The 18,641-nt window shown below is 42.7% G+C and overlaps 1 protein-coding gene across 3 annotated transcripts in view; it reads right to left on the bottom strand.

Moving 5' to 3' along the window:
• CCDC93 (coiled-coil domain containing 93) overlaps window positions 1–18,641 on the bottom strand; it is a 136,291-nt gene that overhangs the window by 102,828 nt on the left and 14,822 nt on the right. For all 3 annotated transcript variants that reach the window (XR_005218914.1, XR_005218913.1, XM_037850246.1), the window contains exons 4-5: window positions 10,308–10,419; window positions 1,163–1,261 (exon numbers count right to left, since the gene is read on the bottom strand). Coding sequence is in view for 1 of the 3 variants with exons in the window: in XM_037850246.1 (XP_037706174.1) it covers window positions 1,163–1,261; window positions 10,308–10,419 (211 nt within the window). In the remaining 2 variants the exon portion in view is untranslated. The remainder of the gene's footprint in view (window positions 1–1,162; window positions 1,262–10,307; window positions 10,420–18,641) is intronic.

Raw genomic sequence — 18,641 nt, 5'->3', positions numbered from 1 at the left:
TTTAATTCAACCACAGAACCCTCTGTTCAGCTAAAATGTCTTACAATCGCACACAACAGGCATTCTGTGGAGCACACGCTCAGAAATAATCATTTGAGCAATACTTTCAGAAATCCCACAGGGAGTGGAAGCGTGATGCTGGGCACCATGTCGTCACTTCCTGGGGGCCTCTGAAGGATGAGTGCCGGAGCAGGACGTGTGAGCAGGTGGGCAGGGAGCATTCAAAGAGAAGAAAAGAGGTGCCAGGCAGAGGCAGCAGCCTGTGTGGCACACTCGGAGCAGCACCAATGAGGCTGTAGACCATGGAGTCCCTCCAAACACTCACCCGAAGGTCTCGGCTTTCAACTAAGCAAGTCACAGCAGTGACCACCACCACGCCCTCAACTCCCACTCACTAGAAGCGCCCAACTGGGGGCACCGCCACTGTTCCCGATTTCAGAGGGGCAGCCGGATGTCAGCCCCCTTAGGACCTGGAATGGGGGGAGGGAAGGCCTGCCTCCTGCCTCACCACCCAAAGCACACTCAGAAAAATAACCTCTGGAAAACAGGGAAAACTATATAAAAAGTGGCAGAAAGTTCATAAGGAAGAGAATATTATCTGCTTGTGAATGATGTCACAAACAGAACAACTTATACAGGCATTAAAAACAAATGGATGAGCACGGAGAAATGGTAATTTTAAAAAGATTGCTTGTATAAAGTGATCACAACTATAGGAAAATGATTGGAAAAATATGAAGGAAATACACTAAAATTTTAATCAAGTTTGGCTAGGTCATCAGATCATGGGTGACTTTTTTCTTTGTATGCCTGTATTTTTCACATTTTCTGCAATTAGTATATTGTTTCTACAATGGGAGCAATAAACTTTATTTCTCAGAAAGAACATTCCTTCAAAAAATAAAAGAAACAAAAGGACAACTTTGTTGGGCTTTAAACTCAGTGCCCATTTAGAGAGGTAGTTCTAATGAAGGAGGCAGCTCCGCTTCAATACTCAAGGCAGACCAGGAGGGACAGAGAGGCCCAGCCGGGGATGGGAGTCCAGGGGCTTGGGGGTGGAAACACGCCTCCTGAAACCTGAACTTACTCCACTCCTTCCTGGGGTGTCTTGACATATGTATTCATTTTTTGGTTGGACAAAATATAAAAGTACAATACTGACCTCAGGGAGACTGTAGGTTTTCTGGAACTGGGATATGGAGTAGGAACGGACATAGTCACCCATCTCTTCTTTTGTTTCTATGGCTCGCTTCACCAGCCACTGGGGAAGAAAGAAAAGTGGGAAATGTGAGTTGATAGGGATGAAATCCCACTGCAGTGAAGGCTAATTAGAGATGGCACAACTCGTGACCCGAAATCACTGTACTTGACAGACTAAGTGACAAGAGAATAGCAACACATACTGAAGCATGGGAAAAGCAACCAGCTGAAATCGGGGATGCTAAGATCTGGTGGGCCCCGGTGCTGCTTAACTGTGCAGGGGCTTTAAATCCTCACCTGATAGCCTCAAAGCCTCAGTTTCCCTTTCTGTAAAGCAGAGATAAGAATACCAGTTCCTTTCGCCTCACAAAGCTATTGTGGGAGCAGGTGAAATCATGAGTACTAGGAGAGTGCTCTTTCAATTCCTGAAGCACAGCATGAATGTAGCTATTCCCACATCCTCCAGGTCCCAGTGGAATATCTTAATGTAAATCTCTTTTCTGTGCTGCCTACACCACAGACCAGAGAAAGGACAAAAGAAACAAAGGACAAGAGAACACCTGGCATAACCTCTTATTTGACAGGGGGATAAAAAATTCCCAGACATTCAGATTGGAGAACAGTGTGTCCTAAGTGCATAGCTCTAGGCTCAGGTCAGCCTGGCACTCACACATATTCTGTCTCAATCGTCACACTATAAGGTAGATAGCAATGGCCGTGTCTTACAGAACCTAAAATCAGAGAGACTATGTAATCTGCTCATCAATACACAGTTGGTAAGAGACAAAACTGGAAGTCACAACTCTGAGGCTTTCTAGACAAGACAAATGGACAAACGGGTTTTATTCATTTCCCAGCTCTATGAGGCTGATAACCAGAAGTAGCTGTTCCTCATTTCTCCCTACTTAAAACTCCAATTAATTAAAACATACAAGAGCCAGGTATTGTGTGGGCAAAAGAGTGCAAAGCGCAGCAGTGGACTTTGCTTCTTCTCACTGGCTCTTCACTCATTCTCCTTATCACTGAAGAACATTATGGAGCACTTACTACCTCTCAGCATTTGGCATAGGTTCAGGAGCCAGAACAATTTTAAATATAAAAAAACTAATATAAAATATAAAAAACTTTCATTCATATAAAAAAACAAGAGGAGGAGGGGCAAGATGGCGGCATAGAGAGGAGTGGGATTTAGTTAGTCCCCTGGAACAACTAATAAACAGCAAGGAACAACTAGTAAATAACCTGTAATAACTGCTGGGAGACAACCATAACTGTCTACACATCGTATACCAACCTGGATTGGGAGGAATGCCTGAGATCACAGCAGAGAATCTGTAAGTAAAAGCTGCGGAACTGTGCTGAGAGCCTCCTCCCTCCATGGCAGGCTGAGCTGCAAAACTTCTCTATGGCAGAAACTAGCAGCACTCTCTGAGCAAGAGAATATAGCTCAGCTGAGCTCCAACTGGGGTTTTAATTAACAAATGTGGACTGCTGAATACAAGCTACAAACCCCCAAAAAGCAGATAGAAGCTTTTAGTGAGAACCAGAAGACTCATCTGTCCTGGGAGGGGGAGCCCAGAAGACCAGGTGTTACCTCTGACCAACAAGTGAAACGGGTGGAGGGGGGGGGTATGCATGGACTGGCTCCAAAAGGGGGCCTTCTGTTCCTTTTTCCCTTTTTCTCTCTCTCAACCTGAGGGGCTCAGAAGAGAGAACTGCAGCCATTTTCAGTTCGCAGCACTCTGACCCAGACAGGGGTGGAGATAACAAAGCCAGAGAGATTATTCAAATGCAGAGGATAACTCCCTAGGGGGTATACCTTCCCTAAGAGTAAGGAGGTGGGGCCCAGCTTTCCCTTCAGAACCAGACCCCAGTGTCTGGGGGAAAACAGCCAAACAGAAACTAAGGAGGCCACATCCCCTTACACCAGATGGAGTGACAGGCTGATGGGCGCCACCTGATGGACAGGTTAGGAAGAGCACAGTGACTGGAGACCTCACAATAAGCCTGTCAATCCTCTAAGATACACCCTGAATATAACCCCATTCTGAGATCTGAACCCATTGTGGTCTGGGAAAATCTGAATGGGGTAACAAAGGAAACCAGATGCCTGGACAACAGAAAACTACAATCTATACTAGGAAAAATGAAGATATGGCCCAAAGGAACAACTTAAACCTCGATCAAAATACAGTTGAGATACTGTTTCACTTTAATGAAACAATCTATTAAAGACTTTGAAAGAAATATGCTAAATCAAATAAAAAAAAATCAGAGTTCAGGGAAGACAGAACAAAAGAGATGAAGGCTATAAAAAAAACACTGGGAGAACATAAGATAGAAATCGAAAGTTTGAAAAAATAACTGGCAGAATCTATGGAAATGAAAGGCACAACACAAGAGATGAAAAACCCAATGGAGACATACAACAGCAGATCTCAAGAGGCAGAAAAAAACACTCAGGAACTGGAGAACAAGACACCTGAAATACTACACACAAAAGAACAGATAGGGAAAAGAATGGAAAAATATGAGCAACGTCTCAGGGAATTAAATGACAACATGAAGTGCATGAATGTACATGTCAGGGGTGTCCCAGAAGAAGAGAAGGGAAAAGTGGCAGAAGCAATAGAGGGAATAATCAATAATTCCCATCTCTTATGAAAGACATAAAATTACAGCTCCAAGACGCACAGTGTACCCCAAACAAAATAGATATAAATAGACCTATGCCAAGACACTTAATAATCAGATTATCAAAGACAAAGAGAGAATCCTGAAAGCAGCAAGAGAAAAGTGATCCATCACACACAAAGGAAGCTTGATAAGACTATATGCGGATTTCTCAGCAGAAACCATGGAGGCAAGAAGGAAGTGGTGTGATATATTTAAGATACTGAAAGAGAAAAACCATCAACCAAGAACCCTACATCTGGCAAAACTGTTATGAGGGACAGTTTAAAATATTCTCGACAAACAGACAATGACAGAGTTTGTGAACAAGATACCTGCTCTACAGGAAATACTAAAGGGAGCACTACAGATAGGAAAAGACAGGAGTGAGAGATTTGGCACACAATTTTGGGTGACAGCAGCACAGCAATGTAAGTATACTGAATAAAGATGACTGTGAATATGGTTGAAAAAGGAAGGTTTCCAGAAGGAAAGAGGAAAGATAAAGACTGGGACTGTATCATGCAGCGAAACCTGGAGTGCTCAACAATTCTTATAAAATATACAAATATGCTTTTACATGAGGGAGAACAAATGAATGTCAACCTTGCAAGGTGTTAAAAATAGAGTGGTATTGAGGGAAAAAATACAATCAATAAAAACTAGAGACTACAGTTAACAAAAACTTTGTATTATGCTTCCTTTAATGTAACAAAGGCAATATACCAAAGCTAAATGCCTGTAAGAGGGGGACATAAGGTAGGGGTATCGGACTCTTGGCCTTGGTGATGTTGTCTGATTCTTTTATTCTACTTTAGTTTAATTCTATCTTTCCTTTCATTGTGTTTTAGCTGTTGTTCTAGTTTGCTAATGCTGCTGGAATGCAAAACACCAGAGATGGACTGGCTTTTATAAAAGGGTGTTTATTTGGTTACACAGTTACAGTCTTAAGGCCATAAAGTGTCCAAGGTAACTCATCAGCAATTGGGTATCTTCACTAGGAGAATGGCCAATGGTGTCCGGAAAACCTCTATTAGCTGGGAAGGCACGTGGCTAGCGTCTGCTCCAAAGTTCTGGTTTCAAAATGGCTTTCTGCTAGCGTTCCTCTCTAGGCTGCAGTTTCTCAAAAGTGTCACTCTTAGTTGCTCTTGGAGTGTTTTTCCTCTCTTAGCTTCTCTGGAGCAAAAGTCTGCTTTCAACAGCTGTCCTCAAACTGTCTCTCATCTGTAGCTCCTGTGCATTCTTCAAAGAGTCCCTCTTGGCTGTGGCAAGCTTGCTCCTTCTGTCTGAGTTTATATACTGCTCCAGTAATCAAGACCCACCCTGAATGGGTGGGGCCATGCTTCCATGGAAATTATCTCATCAGATTATCACCTACAGTTGGGTGGGTCACATCTCCATGGAAAGACTCAAAGGATTCCAATCTAATCAGCACTAAAACATCTGCCCCACAAGATTGCATCAAAGTACATGGCTTTTTCTGGGGGACATAATACATTCAAACTGGCACAGCTGTCTTTTTTTTTTTTTTTTTTATTTTCCTTTCTACCTTCTTTGACTCTTCCTCCTTCTTTGTGGAAGAAATGGATATGTCCTTATATAGATAGTGGTGATGGTGGTGAACACATAAATATGTAACTATACAGGGAAACATCGATTGTTAGGATGGAAAGTATGGTGGGTGAACAAAACTGTCTTAAAAAAAAAACTGGGTTGACAAAGAAACCTTGAGGGCACTACATTGAGTGAAATAAGTCAGATACATAAGGACAAATATTGCATAGTCTCACTGATATGAACTTATTAGAATATGTAAACACACAGACATGAAATATAAGTTAACAGGATAAAGAACAAGGAGAAAGAATAGGAGTGGTTGCTTATTATGAACAGAATGTTGAACTAGGTTGAGCCTAAGTGTTTGGAAATGGACAGAGGTGACAGTAGCATTTTCTTATGAGAATAACTAACAGTGCTGAATGGTGTGTGAAGGTGGTGGAAAGGGGAAGCTCAGAGTCACGTATGTCACCAGAAGGAAAGCTGGAGGTTAAAAGATGGGAATATATAAAACAGAGAATCTTGTGGTGGACAATGTCTATGCTTAACTGTAAAATATTAGAAATCTCTTTCATGAACTGGAACAAATGTATGACACTATAACTTGAAGCTAATAATAAAGGGGTATATAGGGAAAAATACACCTATTGCAAACTATGTATTACAGTTAACAGTATTTTAGCATTCTTTCATCAACAGTAACAAATGTACTATACCAATACTATGAGTCAACAATGGAGGGGGGTGGTTAGGGGTAGGGGAGGAACTGAGTTTTCTTTTTTTGTCTTTATTTCTTTTCTAGAGTAATGAAAATGTTCTAAAAATTGGAAAAAAAATTGTGATGATGGATGCACAGCTGTATGATGGTACCGTGGGCAACTGATTGTGCACTTTGGATCTTTGGCTAATTGTAGGGTATATGAATAATCTCAATAAAATTAAATTTAAAATAAATAAATAATTTTTTTAAAAAGACAGAGAAAAATATAACAAGCACCCACTGTCCCAACAGTGAAATAAAATATTTCAAACACAGTCAAAAGCCCCTGTGTACCCTTCCCAGACCACGTTCTCTCCCTTTTCCCAAGAGGTAACTGCTAGATTTGCATTTATCATGTCTGTATTTAGACTTGTCTATATACTTTTTGCTATGTACAGTGGAAGCCATAAATAACATTGTCTTATCTTGCAAGCTGTTTAAACTTTACATGAACAGTATCACTTTGGAGTATTCTGTAACTAGCTATTTTACTCACATAACATCATGTTTTGGTTTACCTGCATTCGTACATGTTGCTTATAGTTCCTTTTATCTCCTGAATAATATTCCTTTGGATTAATTCCCACAATTATCCATCTCCTGAGGATGGACATTTGGGTAGTTTCAAGTTTTCTGCTATTACTAAAGCTACTGTAGCAACCTTCTCGTACCAGCCTCCTGATGTGTGTACAGCAGCGATTCCCCATGGCAAATACCAACAAAAGGAACCGCTGTGTAGAAGGGTGTGCATATTTCCTACTTCCAAAGACGTCACACATTGTTCTCCAAGGAGGCTGTAAGAGGTATCATCCCACAGCACTGGGGGGAGCTCTTGCTCTTGCTCCCATCCTCTCCAACACCGGGATTGTCAGACTTCTTTTCTGCCACCCTGATGGATACAGAATCTCATCGTGGCTTTAATTTGTACTTCCTTGTTAAATGCTGAGATGGAACATCTCTGTTCCTGTTTATTGACCATTTGGGTACCCCTTTTAAACTCAGGTTTCTGTTGGGAAAAAAGGGTAACCCAAATGGTCAATCAATAGAAAAAAAGGGTAACCCTTTGGATTATTTGCCTTTTTCATATCAACTTGAAGTTCTTTATATATTCTGAGTCCTCATTCTTTGTGAGTGATATTCACTGTAAATAACTTCTTCCAGTCTGTGGTTTTCCCTTCTTTTTTAAAAAAACTCTGTCCTTTAAAGCAGACATTTTAATGTGATCCTATTCAGCAATTTTTTTCCTTTATGGTTGGTGCTTTGTTTTCCGTTAAGAAATCTTTCTTTCCTTCAAACAAAACAAATTATTTCCCATTTGCTATTTTGCAGTCAGGCATAAGCTGTTTACTCTTTAACCCTGGGCAACCAAGAAGTGATTCCTAACAGTGTATTTATCATATAAAAACTCAACTATCATATAAAAACTCCACTACCACAGAGCAATTTGATCGCTTGGTGCATTCATATTCTATACTGATTATCCTCAGAAAACTTCATCACACCGAAAGACCTGATTATCACAGCAATGAAAACGGAAAGTTTGGGCACCAGAGCTCTTCCATTAACCAGCTGTGTGACCTTCACACCTAAGCCTCCGTTTCCTGACCTATCCTCCTGGCCATGGGCAATTTCCAGGCCCTACAATAAACTTACCACCTTAGTATCTGTGGGGAACAAGCTCTCCAGGTGATTTCGTCCCACAACCACATTTGGGAACCTCTGATCTTGGCCAGGGAGACTGACCAGTGAGCACCTAGCTGGTTTACGGAGTTCAGAGGAGCCCAAAGGAGAAACTCACAGCATTGCCGGGGATCTGGGTTTGGATGTCCCCACCAGGATACAAAGTAAATTCTCACTGGGACTTAAACAGAAAAAGTCAGAAACACAGCATCTAGCAAAGAGATGAAAGAGATGAAAGACTCATCCAGCGAAACCCAAAGCTCTGCTTATCTCATTGCTATGACTGAATTGGAAGTGAAACCCCCTTTGGTGGAAATATTTGAGCAGCAGTAGATACCACCTGTCAGAGATGTAGAGATGTTGTCCCCTCTCCAGGGAGAGCTGCTACTGGCACTACCAGGATTACTACTACTACTGCCACTAGTACTACCAGTCCTACTACCAGTACTATATGAGCACACAGGAAGAGTTCTGTAATGCTAAATTCAATTTGAAGAACTGTCCTTTATTCTGAGATTGGAGGTTAAAGTGAATTTTCTTTTAGGAAATGATGATGAAAGCATACTTTTAAAAATGCCCTAAACTGGTAAAATAGAAGTGGAAGCTCTAGGTCAACCTCTGCTTTTCATTTTAAATTTTACAGGTTCATCAAGAAACCAAGCAAGCTGTTAGCCATGAGCCTCAGCTCTCATCCAGGTGAACATGCAGACAGGAATCCCTCCAGCATTCCACTCATGACATGGAATATTCACAGCAACTCAAAATGCCCAAACTGACTATAGAAGACAACCCTTCTCATTCATCCTCTTCTCAAATCTGGAATTGATTTTTTGAGCCTTCAAAGTTTTAGCGAAGGGCTGAGTAATCCTACACTAATCCTATATACTCAGGATTTGGGAGGAAAGTATGATGGTGTTGAAGGTTTCAGTAATAATCAACACAGGGCCCCCTACTGCACATTCTCCAAAAAGGATCAGGTACCATCTCTCTGCATTAGAGACAGAAAGTCTAACAGGCATACAAATCAAATTCTGAGTTAAAGTCTTAGCCTCAAATTTAAAAAATTCATGGCATTTGACGTGCCCAGGACCAACGTGATGGTTCAGGCCTAAGTCTAGTGTAGGGGAAGTCTCCTGACAACAATAGCAGAAACAACTATACAACACATACGAAGCACTGAGCATATGGTGCAGCTCTTCCTCAGAGTGCTTTATACACATTAACTTGCTTATTTCTTATCCTACCAGACAGAATTATTGTCACCTCCACTTAACAAATGAGAGGTTAAGCCATTTGCCCAAGATTTGACACCTGAAAAGTGGCAGAGCTGGGTTTGAACCTGGGACGTCTTCAGGATCTATGCCCTTAACTCCTACCACCTATAATTTTAACATAGATAGAAGACATTTCTAGCAAGGGCTGCGCAGCTTCCTTCTTGGTGGTTGTATGAATGGTGGAGTCGGGAAGCCACAAGGCTTGGAGACAGAGAGTTTAGACCAGCATCTTTGTTTCACAACTTCTCTGCCCTGAAGCAAAGTAATTCCCCTCTCTGAGTCTCCCTCTCCTAGAATGGAAGACTGAGATTATAACAGATGCTTCAAGGAACGCTGTCAGGATCAAATGCAGTAATAAATGCAAAGTGCTGTTGACACAGAAGGCAACAAAGCTGAGCCTCTTTTCTCTTCCCTTTTCCAGGTGCCTGGAAGGGACCACCAGACACAGAAGTACACAGATTCTAGGGAGCTGTATGGCATAAGCCACTTAATCACAGAGCCTCAGAGAAAGGCTGGGGTAGACACAAGTCATCAAATAAGTGTCAGACATTCTGCTGGGTGCTGGGACACAACAGTGAGCAAGACAGCCAGAGCTCCTGCCTCGTGAGGCTTCCGGTCTGATAGGACAGTCAGATAAATGATCACAAAAATGAGTGTACATGGTACAGTGCAGTAAGGAAGATGCCTGTGAAGGAAAGTAATGTGGCCATATGAATAGATACAGCAAAGGAGCCTGTTAGTGGGCAGAGAGCATCCCACCCCTAAGGACCAGTGTAAGGAAAGACACTGTGACGGAGGAAACATAGCAAGTGTAAGAAAATCTGAAAGAATCTCAAAGGGGCTAGAACAGGAATCAAATAAGGCTGGATAGGTCAGAAGGCACCAGAACATTCAGGCCTATTGAGCTCTACTTTCAACCAGAGGACAAAGAAAAACCCCTGATGGGAACACTCAAAGACCCTAATTAGGGTCTGTGTGAAACCAGGGTATATAAAGCACCAAGAGCCAAATAAGGATGACACCAGAAAACACTGTCATGTTCTGCAGCCTTCAAATCCATGCTACACCCACTAGATCCGAGACCCAGCCAGATGGCCCAGGAGCCAGACCCGTTAGAGGATTTATGACATTCAGAGGACAAGAAAACACACAAAGGCTCTCACCTGAACAACTGGGAATATATGAATAAAATCCATCCCCTGGATCTGGTGGGGCTCCAGCTGGTGTGGACACTTCATCCTTGGCAGGACTGAGACAATTTTCTCTGATAGAGCTCTGTTCAGAAAAAAACAAGGCAAGAGTGAGAACACACAAAAGGGCCCTTACGACATGTCTGACATCTGGGCAGCATCCCAGAAAGATCTGGGCTTCACACAGCCAGGTCACTGATAGGCCATGACCAAGTTTCTCTGGGCTCACCGCAAAATGAGAAAGATACACACAATTTAGGTATGAGTGTGTGTGTGTGTGGGGGGGGGTGGGTGTCACAAAACCGCCTTTATCCATCATTCTAAGATCATGTTCTTCCTACTTTTTTGATATTAAACAATTTTGGTTCTTTGTGAAATGATAGTGCCATTTGAGGTAGTAGTAGTAATTTTAAAAAAATCTTTACATGGCCAAAAAAAAGAAGTTGTTACTGCCCCATATTCTTTCACATTCCATTTTACTGACCCACTTTTTCCAAAAGTCTGGGAACCACGAGGTTAGGAACTGAAAAGATCATTTTAATATGATGATGTGACAAATAACTACCAGACCCCGTACTAGGTACCCAGAATATTAAGACAATTAAGTTATACTCTCTTCATTCCTGGGGCTCACCTATGGCAGAAGAGATAGGCAAATAAACAAACAATGACAACACATTTATAACCACTAAGATTACAGGCTCACACAGCTGCTAATAGAGCACTGAGGAGGGACACATGACCTTCCTCTATCATAAGAAATGGGTCCTCATTCTCAAAAGAAATTTGGAGTTCTTTACTCTGGGTACAAAAATTTTTTACAATAATCAGTAGCCTTTAAACTTTTCCCTGATAGTCTAAAATCAATCCTGGATTTGGGAGAACCATGCATCCTCACCCTTATTTCCACAGAGAGGAGGAATTTTCTGCTTCTCAAGAGGGAAATGGGGGCTTCTGGCTCAACCTTCATGGACAATTTTGGTTGTAGTCTACCCCAGAACCCTTTTAAAGATCTTAGTCAGTTGCAGCAGCTAGCTGTGGCCTTGTTTACAGAGCAGGACTAGTTTCTAATAGATAAAGGCTCTGTAAACAAGTGGTCACTTGGGTCTTACCAGGGAACCAAGTGGGCTTTGATGGGTGGGCGCCACAGATGACCTTGAACTAACTCTTACCCTGCACAGCCTGACAGGGTATTGCAGGACAGTCATCACCAGGACACTCCCAACCTGAAGCTGTGGGGCATGCTCCTGCAGCCCAGGCCCTCTGGGGGCCTAGTTGGGGCCACACCTCAGCCACTGACCCTCAAGACCCAGTCTTGCCTTAGATTTTTTTTTAAAACTTTCATTTCGAAATAATCTCAAACTTACTGGAGAGCTGCAAAACTAATACGAACCCCATACAGAGAACTCCAACATACCTTCACCCCCACCCCCACATAACCAGATCCATCAAATTTTAACATTTTGCCACCTCTGTCATATCATTCTATCTACCATCTATTTATCTATTTTCTGAACATTTAAGAGCAGGCTGCACATCTTATTCCTTGAACCCATACTTCCATGTATATTTCCTACAACCAAGGATGACTATGTAATCACCTTAAATACATTTATCAAGTTCAAGAAATTTAACATTGATATAAGCTTACATTCTACAGTCCAATGTTTTTTATGTCCCAATAATGTCCTTTTGAGACTTTTCTCCTTCATTCTTAGATCCCATCCAGTATTATGAATTGCATTTGTTATTATCTCTGTAAGTCTTCTTTCTTTTCTTTTTTTTTTTTTTTTCCAGTTGTGGAGACATATATACAAAACAATCTTCTCATCCCAATCCCTCCCAAACATACCATTCAATGGGATTAACATTATCCACAATATTGCAGTACCACCCATTACTAGAACTTTCCCTTTACAAACTCAAACAGAAACCCCTAACCCATTTTGCATTAACTCATCATTGCCTTTGCCCCCCACTCCTGGTAACCTGTACTCTGCTTTCTGTCTCTATGAATTTGCATATTCTCTAACATTTTCTTTTTGGTTATCATGGGGCTTAAATTTAATATCCGAAATGCATAATAATCTCGTTTGCTATAAAATCAACTTAACTTCAATAGCATACATAAATTATGCTCCTATACCCTTTGGTCCCCCCACTTCTGTGTAGTTCTTGTCATAAATTACAAATTTATATATTATGAGTCCAAAACCACTGATTTATCATTATGCTTTATGTATTTGCCTTTTAGATCCTGTGGGAAGTAAAAAGTGCAGTTACAAATCAAAAATACAATAGTACTGGTATTTATATTTACCCACGTCATTGTCTTGACCAGAAATCTTTATTTCTTCATGTGACTTTAGTTCATTGTCTAATGTTCTTTCCTTTTAACCTGCAGAACTCCCTTTAGCATTTGTTATAGGGCCAGTCTAGTGGTGACCAAGTCCCTAAGCTTTTATTTATCTGGGAATGTCTTAATTCCTCCCTCATTTTTGAAAGATAGTTTTGTCAGATACAGAATTCTTGGTTGGCAGTTTTTTGCACTCAGCACTTTATGTCCTCCCACAGCCTTCTTGCCTCCAGGGTTTCCAATGAGAAACTGGCACTTAATCTCATTGGGGCTCCCTAGTATGTGATGCATAGCTTCTCTCTTGCAGTTTTCAGAATTCTTTAACTTTGGCATTTATCAGTTTGATTATAATATGGTGTGGTATGGGTCTATTTAAGTTCATTCTGCTTGGAATTTCTTGAACAACCTGGATGTGTATATCCATGTCTTTCATTAAATATGGAAAGTTTTCAGCCATTATATCTTTGAATATACTCTCTGCCCCTTTCTCTCTGTCTTCCCCTTCTGGGACTCCTACAATGCATATATTGGTAAGCTTGAAGGTGCCCCACAGGTTCCTCAGGCTCCGTTCATTTTTATTCATTCTTTCTTCCTTCTGCTCCTCAGACTGAATAATTTCAGCTGTCTTATCTTCAGGTTCACTGATTCTTTGCTCTGCCAGCTCCAATCTGCTGGTGAATCCCTCTAGGGAATTTTTAATTTCTGTTACTGTGCTTTTCAGCTCTGTTTGGTTCCCTTTCAAAATTTCCATCTCTCTACTGATATTATCTTTGGGTTCATTTATCATATTCCTGATTTTCTTTAGTTTTTTGTCCACATATACCTTTAGGTCTTTGAGCATATTTAGGACCATTTTTTAAAAGTCTTTGTCTATTATGTCCCAGGTCTGATCCTCCTCATTGATGATTTCTAATGTTTTGATCTTCTCCTTTGCCTGGGCCATCACTTCCTGTTTCTTTGTATGTTTTGAAATCTTTTGTTAAAACCTGGATATTTTGATATTTTAGTGTGTTACGGCCGGAATTTAGACTCTGAGGCATCTGTTCATCAAGTTTATATTTCAGCTAGGGTTATGACAGAGATTTCCCTGAATGCCAGGAGCTATCAAAGGAGGAAGAGGTAAGAAGAGGAGGAGGAGGAGAAGAGGAGGAAGAGGAGGAAGAGGAGGAGGAGGAGGAAGAGGAGGAGGAGGAGAAGACATTGTCTCCAGTCTTTGTTGGCTGACTGTACAACTTACCCACACAATGAGTTTGGGGAATAGCTCCAGGCCAAAGTTTAGGGGCCTCCCTGATCCTTTCTGTGCATACTTCTTTGTCTTGGCCATACATATGCGGCTCTAGGAATTTCCCATTTACACAAAAAGGAATGCCCCCTCTTCCCTAGGAAACAGTTTCCTCATGGTCCAGGCACTGCACTGTATGTCCTATAGCCAGCAATCCCTTGCTCCAGGCAATACAACTTGACTGCTCTTCCACAGTGTTCTGTAGGAGGGCTCTGTGAGCTGCCTTCTACTCAGGTTGCAAGTTCTGGGACAGTGAGTCCATCAGGCCACCACCAGATAGACTGGGCCAGGCATATATGCTCTGAGAATGTGCATGAAACTTACTCTGCTCCCTCAAAAACTGGGACCTGGGATCCATGCTGGGAGCACAGGCCAGCTTCACACTGAGCCAGTGAGGGGTGGGGAAGGGGATAGTCAGGAAGCTACTTTTAAGTAGACTTTTTCTTGATTTGGTGCTCACCCTATTACTGCAATCTTTTAACTATTTTCTGCAGCTTTTAGAAAGATTTTCTGTCAGATCTTGCTGGTTGTTCAAAGCTTCTACAGGAAGACGGAGCCCTGAAGCATCCACCATTTTGAATAGGGTGGGGACTCCTTGCCTTAGCTTTTGAATGTTCTAATATACTCCTCTAGAGTTTATCTTGAGAAATCTCTAATGATGAGAGGGGGAATTCAACAAGGTTTGGGTCTACCAAAAGTGTTCCTTGTTCATTTGTCCACCTTTATCTGTATGGAGCTGACTAATACCACCAAGGAGGTAGACACCGTTCAAACAAACATCTAACCTAGGCCTGGGTGACAAGTGGCACTGTCTTACCCTTCATCCCTTAGTGCATTTCATCTCCTAAGTCTTTTAGGATTTAAGTGACCGAGAGGCAAAAGCTAAACAGTCCCCCACGGAATGGTCCCCAAAAAACAAGCTAAGAAGCAGTGTTTGGTATCCAGAAAGTAGCTTCATAATGTGGGACCATGGTTAAAACTACTGAGGGATATAATCACATCCCCACTGAACAAAGGATCAAATGTCAAGTCCAAATGTTAGAGCAAACAAGAGGGAGAGGGGAACGCTCACTCCACTCAAACATCCATCTCCAGGAGGGAAGCTGGGGAAGAACACTTCCTGCCTCTTCCTCCCTGCACCTCCTCTCCCATAGAAGGGGGTGTGTGTGAGTTATCCCAAAGGTCAAAGAGGAAGAAGGACACTGTCCCGGGACTCCTGCGGCCCCCCCGTTCTGAGCAGCCCACTTGGGGACATGCACTTTCTCTGCCATGAGAAGCATGGCCTGCCCACTGGAGAAGCCTGCAGCTGTTCAGCACTGCCTGGGGCTGGAATGCGACAGGGTGGTAGAGAAGTATTAGTAAACCCATTTTACAACCTATCTGAGGCTCCCTCTCTGATAAGCTTCATTTTTTATCTTGATCTCCATCAGACTCCCATGCCTTGTTTCTTAAATTCTTTTGAAACTTGTGAGAGGAAAAGTGAAATGTTTAATTGGCCCTGCTCCCCAAACAAAGATGAAGGCCAACCCTCACTTTGCATCCTTGATCAGCACAGGTCTTAACCATCTGTCTACATGAGACATGTGATTCCCAGACACCTTTCCTCTTAGCTACATTTTGGTTCAGCAGGAAGAAAGCTCCCTCTAGTGGGGTCCAGGTTTATTGGTCTGCATAGGGATACTGATTGTCTAGAACTATTCAGAATGTTAAAAACAAGATGCCGGACCCCCCAAAACCCACCAGTCTTGAACTCCTGCCTCCTCAGAGAGACTTCCTACCCATCCAGCTCATAAAGGCCCCTAGAAAAGGACATCCCATGTCATCTCCGGATTTATGGCCCTCTGAAACCTGCTTCCCTGAAATTACCACCAAGTCTGAGCAGTCTCAGCAGCTTGGAAGCAGTTGAAGGTATTAACACTGCCAGGGGGTGGGGAGATTAGTAGGGGTGGGGGAAGACACAAGCAGGCTGGGAGAGGGGAAGAAAGCCAGGAAGACTTCTTGCAGAAACTTCCATTCTGCTTCTTCCCAGAGCTCAGCCTGGATCCTTTGACTTTCTAAAAATCAGGGACAGTTACAACTGCACATATCACCAGGCAGGTTTCCTAGCCTAACATTCTAATGTGACCACCTGCCATTAAAGATCACTAGTTTCCTCCCTTTAGTTTTTAAGAGTGTTCAATGTTTGTGTTTCCTCTTTCACTGCAAACAGTTTGAAAGAGAGTGAATTAAACTGGGTATAAGCTCCAGCTCCACCACCAGCTCTGGGACTTTTGTCAAGTCACCCTATCTCTCTGGCCCAATACCCCATCATAAAATGAAGGATACTCCCTATCCTGCCCATTCAAATGTTATTGTCAAGGTTAAATAATGAGATAAGATGTATGTACAAGTGTTCTGAGTACAGGAGCCTGGTTAATTTACTATAGAAATGAACTCAGAAGCCTAAAATCTAACTTATGGACCTCTGTGCACAGGACCCTGTGGTAATGGGGCTTTAGGACAGGCTGGGTTAGAAGTCCATGGAAGCCTCAGGAAAGAAGGATCGAAGGAGGACAAGGGCCCAACTGGGCATCTAGAAAAAGACAGCCTGAAAGATATTCATGCCATCAGCGGGCAAGAGAGCCCCTCAGAGAGAGAGCTGCCTGGCCCATCCACCACGTCAGTGGGCTACACTGGGGAACTGCAAACTTGGCAGGATTGATACTAAACTGCACCTAACCAGAAACTCTGTGGGGAGGGTCTCCAAATGCAGAACACACTCCAAACCAAGCAGAAGACAGCTGGATAATTCAGTGTCCCGTAGCTATGACATTTCTCCTTCAGAAAACAGAGCTGACTAACTGGTACACTGAGTCTGGGGGTCCTTGTCAGGGATAACCTTGCCCCCAGCTTTGCCCATGACTGCAGCTCATGGAGGTGCACCTCACGGCCACACATCAAGCACTTCCCAGAGAACACAATACATTCTCAATCCCTTGTCACGACCCTCAGGGGCCACATGCGTTTCAGAAGTTAGAATTTTGTAGATGTTAGTACCTTAGTATATCTAAGGCATATATACTACATACTATGTAGGATGCCCATGGAATCTGGAACAGCACCCTATAATCAAAGAAATTAATATTTTTACAGCAAAACTTATGAATATTCAATAAGTGGGATCAATAAAGACTATAAACAGCCTCACATCAGTTCAGGTCACGTTTTGCTTCCAAATAAGTTTTGTACCCAAAGTTGGAAAAAAAAAAAAAAAGACACTTATGGTATTTTTTTAGATTTCAGAAATATAGATAAGGGATTGAGAAATGGTATAAAAAACACAATGTTCCAATACCTGTTGAGTTCAGTGGGAGCTTCCCCAGGGGAAGGAGAAATGTGTTGAGTCATCAAAGGAGCTTTTGCAAACTACATGTGCTGCCTCCTTCCCTCCCCCAACAGCACTTACAGTGGGAACTGTCACTGATGGGAGTGTGTCATATTCCCCAAGGACACCAAGGTGAAAATGGCCTCAGACCCACTGCACAGCTTAAAAGAAATTTCAGAAGAAGGGACACATAGAATCCAAGAAACAGTCAAACTAGCAACAGAAAAAACTAGCAAATCAGGGTACCACAGGTCTAGAAAGGAATTAGCTTAAATTGGAACAGAACATCAGAGGCTTCAAAGAAGAGTGTCCTCAAGAAGACAGTGAATTCGTGTTAGTAAATAGTCTGATTAAGAAGCTGGTTAGAAAGAAGCTATTTTTAAAAATCAGAGGTGATGTCATCAACATGGTGATGTAAGCCATCCCCTGAAAAACCATCTCCAGAGATTCAGTGAATATAAGGACAAATCTCACTTGCTTAGCACTCTGGAGGAAGGTATAGACTGGAGACGGACTCTACAAATGCTGAATTGAAAAAAACAGAAAAATACCAGGTAGGAAATGTGCATACTTTACTGACCATTCCTCTCCCCTCCCTCCCCTTCACTCAGTCCCACCAGCTCGGGAGGTGCCCCCAGGCAGCGGCCAGGACCCCTCCCACCTACCCCTGGGGTCACAGACTAGAAAGCCTCTCACAGCAGTGAGACAGGTCCCCATGTCCAGAGACTCAGAGCAGAACACAAGCCACTGAGGAGTGCTGCACACAAAAGGGCCCCTAGGAGGCACTTCCAGAATGTAGGATTAGGGAGGGGATGGCAGAACCTACTTTTCATCCAAAAGCAGTGGGTAGCCAGGCAGAAACTGTCCGAATCGACTCTTTGGGATTCCAGGGACCAGCGAGATAAGTACAATACCAACAGAAGTGCAGGACAAAGAGACTGAGAAACCATGATCAGAGACTGCAAGTAATTCCCTCCATAGCTCCTGATGCCCATTCCCTACCCTCGAGGAAAGCAGCAGCAGGAGGCCCAATTCTTGCTGCAGACTGGGATGTCCATGGGAGACCTCCACTCCAAGTACAGAGGGGGAAACAGCCCAATACGAGCCAGATATCGGCCGGCAAAGTGAGAACACGGGATCCCACAGTTTCAGCTCCTCCTAGTCAGATGCTGTTGGGCCCTCTTGTTTTGACTGCTTGACGTGGATCTGGCAAAAAAGATATCAAAGCCTGCCTTCACATGGCTGAGGGGAATAGGTAGCTGAAGAGTGCCATCTGCTGGGCAGGCCAGAAAGTGCAAGGGTTTT

Source organism: Choloepus didactylus, chromosome 9, assembly GCF_015220235.1.
Source record: "Choloepus didactylus isolate mChoDid1 chromosome 9, mChoDid1.pri, whole genome shotgun sequence".
In the NCBI taxonomy this organism is placed as follows: Eukaryota; Metazoa; Chordata; class Mammalia; order Pilosa; family Megalonychidae; genus Choloepus; species Choloepus didactylus.
Note: the sequence above shows the minus strand (reverse complement) of the source record. Positions and strands in the feature narration are given on the sequence as shown.